Here is an 18,043-nt window from a genome sequence, read left to right as displayed (position 1 = left end):
ACATGCATCACACAAAGACTGTTTTTGCTTTTGCTTCTTCTCTAATGAGGTCCTTTAGATATACAAGAATTTCAAGTTCCTCTATGATTGGTGTCCCTCTTAGAGCTTCCACAAGTTTGAGTTTGTCTTGCTTTGGATAACCATCTAGCAAATCAATCCTAAACTTTGAGAATGTGCCAGCTTTGACAATTAGAAATCTTCCATCATTGGAAATTCTGTTCATTCCTTTTGCCTTGAGTTCTTCTGATCTTTTAATGTACATTTCAATCTCCTCATCATACTTCCTTATCTTTGAATGTGAGATAATTAACGGAAGTCATGCAGGAGCTACACATATTATTCCGAGGTTTATCACCACATCAAATGAAAGCAACTCTAAGTGGCCTTTCATATTTAAGAGGAGACATTTATCGTTGCAAGTTTGTTTTGCAATGACGATTAATAAAAGTCAGGGTCAGTCTTTGGAAAAAGTTGGTGTGTATCTTCCCGGTCCTACTTTCTGTCATGATCAGTTTTATGGTACTCTCTCACATGTTACTTTACTGGTTGGTCTTCATATCCTCTTAGGCGACGAAACTACTGAAAAAAATGTAGTACAAAAAATATTGTGTATGAAGAAGTTTTCTACAATTTATCCAAGTTGTAGCATTTTAATGTCATTGTCTGAAATATTAAACTCACTCCTTTTTTTGAGAACATGAAACCCAAATTTAATTCTGAGCATTAGCTTTTTAATTTTTTTAATGTGATCTTTTGTCTAAAATTTATTTAACTTAATTATTTAATGAGTTCAATAATTTATCTTCAAAAAGTATATGGATTAAAATAAGAGATATGTCATTTTTACAGTTTTTAATGTCATCTAATGCCTAATTTTTGTTTACTTCACTATCATTCGACGAGTTAATTAAAAAAAAAATTCACGTTAATTGTTGGAACTAAAAAAAATTATTTTACGTAATTATAATAAAATTATATTTTAAAAAAAACCCTCAATTCCTCGATGCGAATCACGGGCTAAATACTAGTTAAATTATAGTAAGGGAGACCGTTATAAAATAGGAGCAATGCATAGTTCTTTAAAGTTTAAATTATGCTCGCTCCGAGCAGCACAGTTCACATAAATCAGGCGTAGGAGTTAGGACATTACCTTTGACCTTTGTTATTGTCCTAAATAGCCTCACTAGAAAGGCTTTAGTTATTTAAGATTAGAACTGCTACAAACAACTAAAACTCTCTGGCTCATTATCAAAAGCATGGGCTCAATTTCACAAGCTCATCCGGCCCATTTGATTTAAGCCCTGTTCTGAAGACCATGTTTGTGGTAAAGTAAGCCCAGAATAAAATGGATAAGTTATCCTTAAACATCCCAAATGGGCTTTTCTATGTCTGAATCTCCATGTGGTAGCTGTTGAAAAGGATTTGCCATTTGCATTCTTTGTTGTTGCTCATGTACATTTGGTGGCCTTGATCCTCCTCCAATCCCCAAGAAATCTACCGTCAACATGTCGTTGCCACCGCCACTACCGACACCTGATGCACCACTGCTAACTCCGGAAGGACCGCTAAGTCCTCCGAACCTTGATGGGCCTGTTGGGTTCCAGCCCATAGTACCATCATTGTCTTGACTGCTCATATTCTTCATGAACCCTGCATGGCTTTGATGCTCACTTCCCATCAGCATTTCACTAAACATGCCCATGTCACTCATTGCCGGCGAATTAGCGGGCCCTGACCCGAACATTTGGGCCACTTCTTGTGGGCCTTTAGGCAACATCTGGCTATTTCCATATGCTCCTCCGGTATTGATTCCAACCATGGTTGTTTGGTCAGGCTGTGTTTGAAAATTCTCATATGGATTATTATTTGGGCTTTGCATCATTGGGCCTGCCATGCTACTAACAAAACTCTTTTGCATCATAGGAGAGTTTATACTATTACTAGCAGTTGCACCCATTTGGGCCGCTTTCTGCAACAAGGCCGTTGCAGACATGTGAGCTGTCCCGGAAACCTGGCCCGTTCCATTAAAGCTGGAAGGAGTGTTTGAGCTGAGCTGAAGGCCAGAGGAAGATGAAGGTACAGTGTTTCTCGGACCACCGAAAAGTGTCCCGGAGCTAGTGGAGAACATACCACTAGCCATGTTCATGGGCTTAAAGGGCATTGAAACGAGGTCGGATGGGAGCGATTTCAGTGGGCTTTTATTGTCATAATTGTTGTTGAAATCAGACATTGCCATGGAATTGTGACTAGGCATTGATGACACGAGTTCATGAGGCATCTGACCTTGTAAATTTGATCCCATACTATTCATCAATCCTTGGTTCACTTTGCTGTTCTCTTCAGCCAGTGCATCACAAAATGCTCTGTGAGTTATAAAGCTATCTCTCCTGCACAGACCACCAAAAACTTTGAGCACTATTTCTTAATTTGTTTCGAAAACACATCAATACTCTCATATCAGCAGATCATTTAGTACTTTCGTATACATTTCATCTCTAAAAATTACAGAGTACATCACCTCAACAAAATCTGTCTGTATAATAAAATTCCGAGACCATGCTAGGCTACCGTCTAGCTACTATGAATAACAGATGCAGACATGCACTGTTTGACATCTGAGTCAAGTGATATAGACTATAAAATCACATCCTCTCTTTTTCTTTTGTCTTTGATAGTATATGCAACCCGTGTTGACGTGATAGAGAGCAAAATTTCAAAAAAGTATATAAATTTGTCGGTCATGGTCATGGTCATGTTCCACCACCATATCATTTATATATTGAAAAATTTTACTACTATAATTAAGTTCTCTCCCCCTTGTATCAGCAAATTAACTAATCACCATGCAATACATACTCGAAAATAATCATACCTGGAGAAAATAGTTCCACAGTCACATTTATACTCCCTGGTGCCACAAGTCTTTTGATGAGCCTTCCAGTCTGATTGCACAGCATACTTTTTCGAACATTTGTCACATTTCCATTTTTTTTCTCCGTGTTTCCGACTATAGTGTTTCTTGATTCCTGTAAGATCACCTAAGGCTCTAGCAGGATTATGGTGAACACAACTTGGCTCTGGGCAAATATATACCCGTTTCCTCACCTCGGTGCTCGTTCTTTGCCTGAGTTTCCATGGAAGATTATGACCTCGACGGTGCAATTGCAAGTTTTGATCTCTTTGAAATCCCTTGTTACAAATTTCACACACAAATCTGTTGGTTGCCATTAGTGTGGTTGGAGATAGAGCAACAACTTCAGCCGTTGGATCTATTTTTTCATATATAAACATATAACTAGAACATCATTAATATCTGAACATATACTCATTTGTAAAAAATAAGTCTTTATTATAAAAAAACATCATTAATGTGTACTTGATCGATATAAACCTTGTAACATGTAATTAACTAATGGAATAAAAACAACAAGAGATCAACAAAATACAGCCAAAACAGTTCGAAACAAAACAGATGATCAGAAAAGTAAAAATTTTGCACAGTCATGAACAATGATTGTGAACTTTCCAACCAATAATTGAACCTTTAGAATACTAATGATCATATTATTGTATAAAAAAACATAATCCGGTGGTGAAAACTAAATAAACAAACTTAATACATTTTTTAATTATAATTTTAGTTAGTCATGCATATAATACATCTTACATGACCGTCACGGCAACAAATCTGGCACGACACAGAACTTCCGACAACAATGAAATGCTAGGTACAACTAAAATATAACCTACACTACTTATATTGTAAGTACTAATTAAAATCAAATTCATGCATGTACCTGGAGTTCCTGGTAAATTTCTTTTCTTCTTAGCAGCTGGTAAAGACGGGGAGGAATCCGAAGGAAGACTGCCATGGAACTGATTAAGTTGTTGCTGTTTGCCTTGATGAAGTTGCTGAACTTCTTCTCCAGTATTCCCTGAAGAGAAGCTTCCTTCTTCCCCTGTTATATTTGACATGACAACTTAATAAAACTTGGCAGGTGTCTTTTTTGTACACTTCAAACTAATCTGTCAATCTTGTTTTTGGTGAGATCTTAGCTAAAAGTAGGGTCTTGTTTTTTGGTAAACATAAAATCAGGAATCTGCTAAGAGTATAGGAAGACAAAAGCAGAGAAATCTCCTTTATTTCTGGAGATATATAGAGAAGAGGGAGAGAGTTTAGTTTTCTTTGGTTGCTGGCAAAACAAGATATGAGAAGTTTGGTATTTCTTTGGCTTATATAAATTTATATAAGACCACCTGACTAGGAAATGCCTAATTGGTTTGTTTACTTTGGAGTATTTGATTATAATATATGCTTAGGCTTCATTAACCACTCCCCTAATCACATCTTTTTCTCCTAGATCATTTAAAATTATTTTAAGAACATTATTTATTTTATGTTTTTGAAAATTAACACAATGATTTGAACTTTCGACATCCTATAAAAAAGCGAGTGTGATACCAGTAGATCAAGAATTAATACACTAACACTCATAAAAGGATTCGAGCTTTTGACATTTTTAAAAAGAGCGAGCATGAGCACAGTACCGGTGGATCAAAATTTAATACAATAACATATACATTGATTAACAAAATTCGAACTCTCGACATTCTGTAAGCAGAGCTGTACCACTATATCAAGAAATTACAGGTATTATGAATCATTGGACATATAATACAATATACTAAATTAATTAGTAAAAATATGCACAAAGTAATAATTTGCTCCTAAACAATAGTTGTCAAAGACCACTATTCATGTACTACTGTTAAACAATATTATTGGTTTACACAATTAAATAGTTACATGGCTTTGATAATCATGTTCCAATATAGTTCATGCAGTCCCTTTCCATCACTTTTCCTTTCCTAATTTTCTAATAAGGATCATCTTGATATTACAAAAAAAAAAGACCACTTTTCCAAAATAGTCAAATTAAAATGAGGAAATACAATATAATGAACCTATATTTTCTTTGCTATATATGCACCTCCAAATAGACTTTGTTTGCTGCTGACTGTCAGAGACCATTGCTTACCCGTCAGAAACATGAGTTTTGTCATTTTAATGATTTCCCAACATCCCTATTAAGTTTACTTTCCTTTGTTTTCTTCCTTGTACCATAAATTTACTTGCTATTCACTCTGACATTATTGATGTCAGTACAGGCTACATAAGGAGAAAAACAAAATATAAGTCCACCGACTTTATTTAATTTCGTTTAACATAACATATATTATCTTAATTTTCAAATATGATTGTTAGAGGAAATCGTATCACGTTTATGAGTTATTATTCGCGCATAGATAATATTTATTCAGTGTAGATTTAGGGTACTTGCATTTTTGTGATTTTTTAGTCAGATTGTTAATAATTTCACATTTCAGGTAGAGATACATAATTGCATTTTGAATAATCGGTCAATTTTCAGTACTTACTTAAATTCGAATCGGTGGAACTCTGGTTTCCAAATACTCATATGACTCAACCGATTTCCGAGTACTCTGCTTGAATATGAATATAATGATATCATTGTTTGTTGCGAGCTAATATTAATAATTGGACATATAGTAGCCGAACCATTTCATGTCGTGTTGATTCCAACGACTGAAAGAACCGATAAGTATATTATTCCAGAGAACTCACTTGCTAGTTGCTGGTACATTTGGCGATTAGTGTATCATCAGTTTGCCCATGTAAAGGTGCTTCATGCTACCTTACTTGTTTACAAAGACGCTCATCACATACAAAGCCATCCAGTTTTGTTGTATATCATTTTCCTAAACATATTAAATTATATATCTCTAAATTAACCATGATCGGGTATATTATACACATTACAAGGACCAGGATCACCACTAGACCAGTGTAAATTTTCTGTAGTAAATGTTTGACGGTAAAATATAAAAATATTTTGTTTTAAAAAAAACATAGAAATTTGTTAATTAAATTTATTCAAAATTTGATGATTATGACCAACAGTACTTTAAACTCTTAATAATTAAGATAAAATACTTGACTGAACTTATTCAGTCAATTAGCACTGAATTTGCTGGTCTTTTCTAAATCTAGTATGAACCTTGCACGCATTGGATTTACGTATGAGCCACATTAGAAGTAACTAATTACATATGTTTATGTTCTTAATGACAGATAAATTGTTTGTTAGTTGGCTTAATCTAAATGTTTCAATCGTATATCATGTTTTAACTTTTCAAACTGATTATCTGTCCATGATTAATCAAGTCTCTTCCTCCAAGTGTAAGGATTAAAGTAGGTTTGGCAAATCAATCTATATTTCCTTTTGGCTGTATTACAGAGATAAATTTCAATGTCATTTTCATATTTTATTAGTGAAATATTAAAGATCCTTATCTCGGACAAACGATGATTGTAATCATCGCTTCATGAAAAATTTGCACCATTAAATTTAATACGAAAAATTGATGCGAATGTAATGGATGCGTCACTTTATCTATGTAAAAGTTTTGATTATAAGATTTTTTATATCAATATACACAATGACTAGATGGTTTGTCAACAATCGTTGGACGTGGAATAATTTGAGAATAAAATGTAATAATTTTGATCTAAGCATGGGTCCCATGGAAACCTCATAGGAAGTTTCATACGTAATTCTCATGTCTTAGCTTTCACAAGCTAATAAGTTACTAAAATCAGAAACAACAAGAAGACATATTTCAGAATATATCAACATAGGCTAAGTTCTAAAACTCTAGTCAATTGAAATAGAAAATTAGTAATTTACCTACTGTGGTTTCATTATTTCAATATGATGCTCTTTCACTATCATTAGCTATATTACTTACGACCGTTTCTCACTTGGTTTCTATCGATAAATAGAATTAAAGTAGGTTCTGTCGATGTTTTTCATGTACAAACATCAACATTAACATTGTAATCGGTATAATAAATTGCAGAATTATTATGATCTAAGTTTACAAAATATGGAGGACGATGTACTATTAAACGTATATTTTTTTCTAGTAAACTCAAATACACTCCGGGATCGAACCATTGAACTCCTCCGAAAAAGGTAAGAACTCAATAAGACAACAACTGCACCGGCCCTTTGTTGATCACACGTATTAAAAAAAATGGTATCAGTAATCATTATTTCCGTCGAATAACCTTGGTGACCTCGATTTCGATTAGTAAATGAGAGTTTAAAACAATTATGTATCAGTTATCGTAATCATTATATCCGTCGAAGAACCTTGGTGACCTCGAATACTAAATCAGAATGAAGAGTTTTGAGGAGAAGCATGAAGGGTGAGTAACAAGAATTAAGCTCAGAGTTAAGAAAATTGGATCAAACTATTTGTGTATATGAAGATCTTTAAACTTAGGATTCGGTTAAGTAAGTTGGTTAAAGCCAAATGCTAATTGACATTAACATAGAAAGCCCAGAGAAAATACAACACATAAGACGGCCGCGCCATCTTGTTCGTTCAAATATCAAATTGTATTATCATAATCCCTTGAATATGATGTTTTCGTAATGACAAAACATGTTTCATTTTATTATCATTTTGTTGATTTGGACGCATTACGTATATTTTAAAATCTCTCTCTGTCTCCTTCTCCCCCTCTCTCTCCCTCAGTTTTTTTATTTAAAACTGATCCACAATAATCGATTGTTAGAGCATCTCCAATAAGGGGTTATCAAACTAGTTGTCAATTTTGTCAAATCATTATATATATTAATATTTTATTTTCGCTCAATTTTGTATCAACTTGACAACATTCTATTCCAATAATTAGCAAACTTTAATTGTTGGCTATGTGGTTTCTTAAATTAATTTGTAAATGACTCATAAACTAAAAAATACATTATTGATATAAACTTTTTGTATTTATATATGTATTTTAACCATTTTACGAAGTTGTCAAGTTTTGGCAAATTTGGTAGACAACCTCTTGGCAACCATACAACTCCGGTTGGCAACCAAAGGTGTCATACACGTAAGAATTGACAACTCATTAACAATCTCTATTGGAGATGCTCTTAGCAACCATCTATCGGCTATAACTTTTCGCGAAAATAAAAAAATCCTAGAAGTGGTGTATTAAACGTGAATAGAACATAACCCCATAATATCACACAAAATTTTAATGTTTAAACTTATCCGCGAAAAATTATAAAGGATGAATGATTGCAACAATCAATTGTTACTCTTCTCTTTAATATATATGTCTTGTGCGTAATGTACAGTGTAATTAGCAACAACAATGTATCTTCTTTTTAGCTTAAAATTGTGACAAAAAATATTAGAAAGAAGCCTCATTTAAATATTTGAAAAACCTTATACTTGAACATTAGAAGTATCAAAGTATGTTTTTGTCAAGGGACGTGGTTTGGTTATGTTTAAATTTGTTATTTTGCATCTCACTCACCGTCTCAAATTCAACTCAATGAAAGTGCTGTTTACAAAAAAAAACATGGAGTACATGAAGAATTAATAAATATAATGGACTGAAGTTAAGCAACACTTGATGGGCCTTCTATTTTAAACTTAATAACTGACCCAACAAGCTAAGGGCCCTAATTGATGTATTCTAAGTTCTACTTCAAACCACTGCTTCCAGACCACTGTGGAAAGATGCCCTGATTTTAAGGATTGGTAGATCAGCATACGCGCCGATTGTAGGTTATGTGCTAAGAGGCCAAAAGGACATCAGCATTAGTTGAAACTTGACTGTCAGTCTGGACCAGAACTAACATACGCACTATATCCCGGTCGGAATGTATTACAGACCGCAAGGATCAAACTAAGCACAATCCAGCCGTGGAGTACTTTCAAAGGCATTTAAAGCAAGTCAATTATTAGTGCAAGAATAAACTTACAACACATTGATCTCTAAGCATCATGACACAAAGTCACGACTAATTCAAGTATTACTATGTTTAATCTCTTATTAGTTCCCTACAACAGCAGCTTCACGCATAATTGTGCATGCACGCACACAAAAACAAATATCACAAATGTCTTTATGCTCCAATATAAAAATTACAAAAGCTATAAAAACAAGTAAAATTCCGCGTTTAAATGACCTTTCCGCCTAGCTTGATCTTTCTTTAAGCTTATTCTGGAAACCGATTTACCATTTTGGTTTTGCCAAAAGCTTTTCCTCTACATCTTCAGATTTCATATCAGGTTGATTAATGGTAGTTTCTTCCCTAGGTAAGAACTAGACCTAGGATCGTCTTCTGGAAACTGTATCCTCACCCCTTCTCTTTTTCTTTGGGATGCTGAACTCAAAAGCAAAAGCTTCCAATGCTTTTGTGGTCAATGGTCGGTTTCTGGTACTCTGCCTTCGACCTGTTATTTCAGACTGCTGCTCAGTTCCTCTATCCTTTTTACCAGAATTCATGTCAGGTTGATTACTTGTATTAGGCAAAAGAGAGGGCCCAATGGTCGATGATTTGTTATTTATATGCACAGGTTCATCAGTACTAGATACTGGAGGTATATGGGGGAGGTTCAGATCTATCAATATCTGTGACTGATTATCCAAAGACGGTTCTTTATCCATAAACATTTTTGGAACCACCTCTTTGCCATTCTCCTCTGGGCTGGATGCCGTTGAACTGACAGGTATATTTTGAGGTGAGCTTGATAGAAATTTCTTGACCTCACATCTTTCAGATGACTTTGACAAAGGTTGTGACTCTGCTCCATTTAGCTTTGTGTTTTCGGCTATTGCTTTAGCACCATGTTTTGAGACATTGTGTTTACATGCAGTCGAGTCTTTGCCAGATTCACCGTTGCTTAATTTTTCAGATTTCCTCTTCCGGCTAAAGTGAAACTTCATCATCTTGCTTGATGGCATGTCATTGGGGTTGCTGCTCCTTTGACCGTCTTGATTTCTTGAAGATGCATTACTGGCATCTGGACTGCTTGGCATGTGATTAGTTGCATTGCTGATTACACATTCCTTTATGTTATTTATGGCTCCAATCTCAACTATATCGTCCATATGCTTTTGAGCATAGTTCACTTCTGTATCATTCTGGTACTCTTTGGGATTATCTTGTTCAGTATCACATGAGACAGAAAATTGAGTCGACAAATTCAATGCGTCAACAGGTAAATCTCTCAGTTCTATTACTGTACCTCGTTTTCCGGCAGAAAATAGGCTGGTATCCACAATGGTAAACTTGATGGATTCTTGCTTACTTTTTGAATTGACTGGTTGGAGGTAACAACGACGTCGCTTGTTTGGTACCACGTCAGACACGTCAGGGTCTGACACAACTTCTTCCTTGTTTTCAATAATATTTTCTGCTTCAGATTCAAGTTCAAGATGCCCAGGTTCTGCTGCAACTTTTTGCAAGACATCAGTAAGAGAATCAAAATAGTGACTCCCTTTTTTAAGTTTTCTTCTTGAAAACTTCTTCACACCGGGTACAAGAAACACCAAAGAAGTATTCGAACCAGTATAGACCTCATCCTCAGGAGCCTCAGAGTGCCATCCTCTTGCTAACAGACGAGGCCAAACTGCTTCCCAGAATAGGTCACCAGCTTTAGCTTTGCTTAGTCGAACTCCAGTTAAAAACTTAATTATTTCACCTTTTGTAAGGGAAGAGCATGCTTGTCCACTAGGTATTTCAGGTCGAGTGTGCGGTACTTGAGTGGTTCTTGAAGGATCGGTGGCTGTTCCAGTTAGATCTAGTTTCCCTTTTCCAATAGATATTGCTTCTACAAGCACACTAACACCAACCATATCCTTTAATGAGAACACATAATCCTCCAATGAAATCTTTTCCTCTCTGAATCTATTTGAGACCTGCAAGATATTACAACAGAAGACACATTGAAGATTACCACATTAAATTTTATACTATAGAGATGATACAAGTCTCTTCAATAGAGCTCTGTTCAATGTTTTAATCCAGAAGTCATTATTGAAACCTAAATTATTTGGTAAACAAAGAATTAAAAATAAACTCCCCCCCCCCCACACACATATCAGCTTTTTTTGCTCCATTCTTTCACATCTATCTTTCCAAAAAAATGCTAATAATATCCTAGAAAAATCTAATATGTATTGCTTCTAAAGTGAGGTTCACTGCGTTACACTTTACTCTTTGAAATAATAAAATCACATTAAGGACTGTCCATTACTAATTACATTAAGAATTATTAATAATGAACTAGAGAAGCATTAAAAATATCCCTAGGGAGCTATTTTAACAGGTTACATGTTTTGTGGACGTTGGCTGGTTGTAGACTTGTAGGCTTTAAAGTTTGATGTGGGGGTCGGTTCCGGTTTGAAGGCGAGTGCCTGCAAGGGATGCCACACCTGGAACTCTTAAAACAGTGTGCAGGGCTGGTTGGTAGCTGGACCCACTTCCTCGATGAACCCAAGGCAGGGTGCACCAATCATTGTTTACCCAATATGCAAGGCTGACTCACCAGCATGGAGCTGTAGAGTGCTTGCAGGAAGGGTGCAGAAGTCGCTGCACAACTCCGTAACACATATTTTATTATACTTATCAACTATTTAAAGTGCAACAACTGCATGAGATGACTAGAGTTGATAGTGAACAGAGGCGGAAAAGGAAAGAACGGAGAAGAAAAGAACAAACACTTTCAAGTTCTGGTACTACAAAATACTATAATGCATAAACTTTGGACCATTATCTTGGTAGACCGGATAACTCTCATTAAAATCAAGTGCTTATTAAGCAACACCCAAATTCCGACTGCATTGCCTCCATACTTTCCATTTCACTGCAGCTGCCAACATACATAAAGGTTGTGCTTTGATTGGAAGGAAAGAGACGGGATAGGGATCTAATAAAATTAAAATTATTTTTTTAACAAATGTGGACAGATACTCATTTCTTCCTCTATTTCAATTTGCAGCTTTAAACTAAAGTTCATTCTTCAAGATTCAGAAACTAATGGCTATACCTCCATCTCACTCAAATGGTCGCTTGCTTTAGAATTTAATCACGGAAATCTTGCATATATCTCGTGCACCTCCAATTTCCTACACATTTTTCTTCCGTTCTCTTTTATTATCCATTCCAACCAAATGGATGGGGCTTAAGAGATTTAAAACTTATTAACTGCATTCAAATCTAGAATTTGAGTTATAGAGAGATGTTTTCCACAATTCAGTCATAGCTAACAGGTGTACTCTTGAATACCAAGTTAAAAGGAAAACATTTCAAGTTAAGTCATTAGCCAGAAGATACAGCCCACAAACACTCTAAGACCCTATGCTTTATCTTCCAAGGTAAGTGCCGAAACAGGGAATGTATAAGGATGTAGGTGCAGGCTCTGTACAAAGCTCAAGTAGTTTAGTTTGACCATGCTGCTTATCGCTCTACTCCCCTCTACAGATTCCCTAGAGTTTATATATCCTAGATTATACTTTTTTTCAGCCAGTAAATCTCCACCCCTGCCGTACAATACAAGTTTAAACAGTATGCAAATCTTAAATGTTTAAATATTTTGTACTTAATGACGAAAGAGAACCCCAAAAAAAAAAGCAAAGGACAGCCCAAGGGAACGAAGATGCTATGCGCAACTGCGAATCAAGTTTTGGAAGACATTTTACAAGTCATACAATTGAAGTGAGTTCTTGCCAAGTAATTTACATGCCTTCTTTACCAAAATTTGTAGGATTATGCATGGACAAGTTAACAAGATTACAAGGCAAAAATATATCGTACCAAGTAAATTGCATGATACAAGAACAAAACAAAAAACATATATGCACAATGCACATCTACAATAATTAAGATGGACCAAGGTAGATTTTAATGCTCAAGTACCTCTATCAATAACCTTTTGCTTTCTTCGGACACATGAGAAAACATCCGTGATAACAGTTCATGCAGCCTCCAACCTGTAAAAATCCTTTCACCTTGAATACAACGTCTGGTTTTCATCTTCCGAGATTGTGACCATCTAACGTATTCAGCCGTTCGATAAAATTTACCATAGTAGTTTGCAAGTATATCTCCCATCTTTCTACTCCCTACAAATTGTTTGACAAGACGAAGATTCTTGCCAAATACATAAAGGCCAAGAAGAAAACTATCATAGTCAATTCCCTGCAAAGCATTAGTCGCCAGACCAGGAAGAAAATGACCACCTTTTTTCAGAGGTAAACAGGAGTTTACATCTCTTTTACGACCACCAACTTCAGGTTGAAGCTTAGACATTATTTGCCTTGTTTCTTGCTGATAGTTGAAAACAGTATCTGAAGGGTCAACTCTGTGTGGTGCTTCTTCATCATTCGAAAGGATTTGATTTTCTTCTGTGCCTGCTAACTCATATATATTGACTGAATCACGATTACGACGAGTCTTAATGGCTTCAGATTCAGTGGTTTCGCCATCAACAAACACCCACATCACTGAAACAGGTAACTCAACAGACCTACAATTTGACGTATCAGTTGGTCCCTCTTCATCTTGCAAGCCATTCTCCATCATCAATTCTGGAATTTCTGCCTGGTATTCATTTCCAACTCGAGGATGAGGTTCTTGATCATTAGAGGTTTGAGGATGATGTGTTTGATCATTAGAGGTTTCATTATTATCTGAGGAACATCCAGAACTGAGCCACTCCATAGAATTATCAACAATGTCTTCCATGTTGGTATCCATGTAATTAGCTCAACCTGCCAAAGATGAAGAGAAGTTAATCTAAGTTTCAAAGCAATATAGAAATTTATGAACTGAAATTTGTAGAGCAAATGCGAACTTTATGTCATATCAGTCCGCTACTACAAGGTCTTGGGTTACAGTCATCTAGCTTACAATTGTTCTCCCATGATGTTACTAGTGTAAGTGATAAGCTGTCTAGATTTTGCTTACTAATCTGCCTATTTTGACTGTCCAAGTACAAAGGCGGGTTGTTTGTCTCTTAAGTTTCTAAAGCACTTGCTATGTCAAAATGCACATAAAATCCACTTATGTACATCATGCACATATCAGACTGTATACTATAATGTACTGTCAGAAACGAAACCGGATCAGTCTTAAAATAATAATACGCAACAGTTTCCGATGTTTCTAGTTGGTTTAACCTTATAATCTTATATGTTTCTAGTTACAAAATAATAATTTCATTTTTTTCTTTAGATACAACATATTAAATTTCAGCATAGCCCATACACATGTTTCATAAAATCTTAAGTTAAATAATGTCATTGTAAAATATTTAAAAATAATTAAGCTGGGTCATGCACTACTATTAATCGTGGGAAGGTTGACGTAAAAGGTGTGATTTTATGATATTTCAGATAAGAAACTTTAACGACCCAAAGTATATGCAACCATTGACTACTGACCAATTAATACTATGGCCACGACACTAAGCACTATGTCAAATCGCCAATGAAAACAACAGCAACAACTCTGCAGGTTTCATTCTGATTTTAATGTATTAAAAAAAGCAACTTTCTGTAATATTTGAAATAATGTACAAAGTGCTCCTACAGATAAATAATGCATTGTACTTGTCAATTTTTCTAAGTGCGGACTGAAACAGAAGTTGAAAGATAGTGCTCCAGAATTGTCATTAAACCTCAAGTTGACTTAAAATACCTTATGAAAAAAAAAAGCCTTAGCGACTATATTATCACAACTTCATTGAAAACTCCTGGAACGCAGAATCCCATAATTATCAGTCCAAGAAACCCTAATACATGTCAGGCAAGTTTTCCAACTCAAGTCTATCAGAAACTTCTTAACGGCAAGAGTTCTTATCCACATTATTCTGTTTTTTTTAAATTTCTGTAGCTGGTGCACTATTTTGCACTATTATTAGTTTTTGAGGTACTGGCCTACCTTGTTGGTCACATTGATATTTCATTTTACGAGATTGAACCCCCGCCCCCCTTTCAAAAGAAAAAGACCAATATCCCTAACAAATTTATCCATAGCAGACACTCGTATAGCCAAATATACGTTAATGTGACCCTATTCACAAAATGTAAAACAATGAACAACAGTCCTAACAAATTTAACCATTTCATACATACTGATAATGAGAAATGGAATCAAAATGAAAACCACCAGTTCAAATGTGCGTGGACAGCATGCGAAACAGAAAATTCAAACTTTTAAATTCAAACATCAAGATCCATGATTTAAACCTAAATGTACCTATCCAAATCCAATCATTCCAAATTTAAACCAGAAATCAATATAAAGAAAAGGTAATCAACTCCAATGACACTTTCAACACCACCTAACCAACAACAAATGAAATGAAGTCTTCAAGCATAAATTACTTGTATGCATTCGGTTCCTCATTTAACCGCACATAATAAATCATTAAAAAAACAAAACATATCTACAAACGTTACAAAATGCAACGTATATAAAACTTCACAAGAAGAAAAATAACGGAAATCTTAGACATGCCATACTGCTTGGTCCTAAAAACCTAATACATGTCAAACAAGTTCTCCAAATGCATCAAAAACTTTAAACATCAAGAGTGTTCATAAAACAATCAAATAACATAACAAATTCACCTCGACCTAGAATCATACAGCCAAATTAAAACAACAAAGGTTCCTAACAAATTCCACCATTTCATTATTCATACACACTAATTATCAGAAGAAAAACAAACCGAATCAAAATAACACCCAAAAAAATCGTGCAACTTACTTGGACAGAGCATACTATACATAAAAATCCAAACTCTTACACTCCCTCATCAAGATCGATAATTTAAACCTAAAAACACAAATCCAAAACCAACCCACATTCCAAATTTCACCCACCAATCAAAATACATAATCAACTTCACAAAAACTCGCAACACCACAACACCACCTAAAAACACAACCAAACCGAACAAAAATCTTGAAACACAATCCACTTACATACCCTTTACTTCTAAACAAAACCCCATGTACTAAATCATTAGAAAACCAAGTCACATGTTCTAACATTACAAAACACACACGTACACACAAACAAACACACACATCCAAGATTACATCAACACCCATGTTGAAGAATTAAAGAGTATATACACACAGATTATATCAATTCAAAGTCTGTCAACTCGAAGATTAAACATTTACAGCAAACAAATTAAAGGGTAACTAAGAAACATGTAAGAAAAAGCAAGAATGACAAAGAGAATAAATATATGTATAGATATAAAAGTGTGTAAGTATATGTTGTATACCTTGGAGGGGTGTGAGGAGTTGAAGTAGTTTCGCAGTACAGAAGAGAAGAACAAACAACAAAAGATTAATGGCTTGGTTGTCTCGGGTTTACTTAGATTTATACTTACAAATTACATATGCTTTAAGTTTTTAACCCGTATTTACATACTTGCAAATCATTCTTTTTGCATTCATTGCTTTTTTTCTTTTTCAAAAAAATAAATTTTAATGTTCTTTTTTATTGTTATCGTTTGAAAAATAATTTGATGCGGGTTATTTTGGGCGTGATTTCGGTTTGATTGTTTTGTAGGACTAGGGATATGGAATTTGTTTTTTTATTTCGTTTTTTCAGAAGTTATTTTTTTTTATTTTTTTCTCGTATGAAAATAAAATATTATTTATTAGATTACTTAAAATATTCAGGAAAAACTAGAAAATATGCTAGTTATAGAATACTACTAAACATGCTAATTATAAAATATTAAATTTTTTTGACAAAATATATTATTAGCTTTTGTTTTGTTTAATCATATGAGTTAAATTTAAATCTATTTTCATGATGTATGCTAAGCAAATATATCAGCCCGTAATAGTGTACGACTTAAATGGTGAATTTTTCTTGACTCAGCCACCTTTAAAAAGTAAAATAATAGTTGACCATCATTTAAACACTCTTATCAACTAAGAGCATCTTCTCCACTTTCCTAATTTGCTTCCAAATATTTGTTTATAAAATATAATATGACTATTAGTAAGTTCGTACATAAATTTTTGTGTTACCTGTAAAGTATTCTTAATCTTGTTATCTTGACTTATAGACTATGTTATGCCATAAAATTGTTATGGGTATTTTATTGGATTTTCGAGTAAATAGGTCGGATCATCGTCGAGAAAAAGAAGGACGAGCTTGCACATCCTATACGGGATTAACTCCTGAATGAGAGTCGTTTGCGACAACTATCGACGCTAAGGAATTATGACAGCGATCACTACATCATAGAATGGTTATGGCAATCACAAAAATATATTGCCTTATGTGTTATTTGTGTTGCATTATAATTTATGACAACAAATATGCAAAATTTTGGTCGAAAAGGTCGTATAGTAATATTTTAACCCATGTATTACAACAACAAAACATTATTGCAATAAATTATATGTAACAACAAAATGTATTTTACAACAACGCATTTAAATCATTGCAATAATTGTTTTTGTGAGCAAAATAACCAACTTAAGGCAACACTAATTGGTTCAATTGCAACAAAATTTAAATCAAATTTGATAAATATTGCAACAATTTAAACCAATTGCAATATTTTATAGTAGATGTAATGTAAATGACAATATATTTGGATACAATTGTAACATTATCTATCTATTATCTATCTATCTATTATATCTATTATATGTGAACATGGGTTTTACCTTATTTAGTAAATTATTTATATGCCCCTTGAATTTTATTAGAATGAAAAAATAAAGCTTTTGAAAGGAATTGAACCCAATACCTCAAGCACTTAGATAGGCTTAACATCAAATCTCCAACCATTGTACCAACACAACATTTAATGAATTTCTTAAAATCATTAACTACATTTCTAGATAGCTCCCTTAATGTGTTAATTTTAAAACTCCTTTTTAATAATTAAATTTGTATATATTATATAAAGAATGTGAATATGTAATAAATAAAATTAAAGTAAGTCGAAGAAAAACTTACGAGAATCACATTAAATTTTATATAAAATACACATATATCATATCATCTATTTTAATTGTTGTATTATGGCACTAGTCGTGCTTTATTATATAAATAGAGCGAGTGTTTCGCTTGGTGAGTTGTCAATAGTCACATTTACCGAC

The 18,043-nt window shown here is 34.1% G+C and overlaps 2 protein-coding genes across 2 annotated transcripts; both read right to left on the bottom strand.

The window, feature by feature from the left end:
• Positions 1-1,059: 1,059 nt before the first annotated feature.
• Positions 1,060-4,200, bottom strand: LOC141689312 (uncharacterized). Its single transcript, XM_074493569.1, has 3 exons — positions 3,798-4,200; positions 2,873-3,269; positions 1,060-2,387 (listed from the first exon to the last, which is right to left on the bottom strand). Exons 1-3 carry the CDS (start codon positions 3,973-3,975, stop codon positions 1,361-1,363), a joined length of 1,602 nt encoding a protein of 533 aa, XP_074349670.1. The 5' UTR covers positions 3,976-4,200; the 3' UTR covers positions 1,060-1,360.
• A 4,646-nt stretch (positions 4,201-8,846) lies between these two features.
• Positions 8,847-16,324, bottom strand: LOC141693154 (uncharacterized). The gene is made up of 3 exons (XM_074498172.1): positions 16,198-16,324; positions 12,813-13,666; positions 8,847-10,813 (listed from the first exon to the last, which is right to left on the bottom strand). Exons 2-3 carry the CDS (start codon positions 13,650-13,652, stop codon positions 9,221-9,223), a joined length of 2,433 nt encoding a protein of 810 aa, XP_074354273.1. The 5' UTR covers positions 13,653-13,666; positions 16,198-16,324; the 3' UTR covers positions 8,847-9,220.
• Positions 16,325-18,043: the final 1,719 nt, after the last annotated feature.

Source organism: Apium graveolens, chromosome 10, assembly GCF_009905375.1.
Source record: "Apium graveolens cultivar Ventura chromosome 10, ASM990537v1, whole genome shotgun sequence".
Lineage (NCBI taxonomy): Eukaryota > Viridiplantae > Streptophyta > Magnoliopsida > Apiales > Apiaceae > Apium > Apium graveolens.
Note: the sequence above shows the minus strand (reverse complement) of the source record. Positions and strands in the feature narration are given on the sequence as shown.

Coding starts and splice junctions, on each gene's coding strand:
- LOC141689312 (XM_074493569.1), bottom strand. CDS start 3,975: ATGTCAAATATAACAGGGGAAGAAGGAAGCTTCTCTTCAGGGAATACT. Junction 3,270..3,797: donor AAATTTACCAGGAACTCCAG/GTACATGCATGA, acceptor ATGAAAAAATAG/ATCCAACGGCTGAAGTTGTT. Junction 2,388..2,872: donor TGTGGAACTATTTTCTCCAG/GTATGATTATTT, acceptor TGGTCTGTGCAG/GAGAGATAGCTTTATAACTC.
- LOC141693154 (XM_074498172.1), bottom strand. CDS start 13,652: ATGGATACCAACATGGAAGACATTGTTGATAATTCTATGGAGTGGCTC. Junction 10,814..12,812: donor GCAAAAGGTTATTGATAGAG/GTACTTGAGCAT, acceptor AATATCTTGCAG/GTCTCAAATAGATTCAGAGA.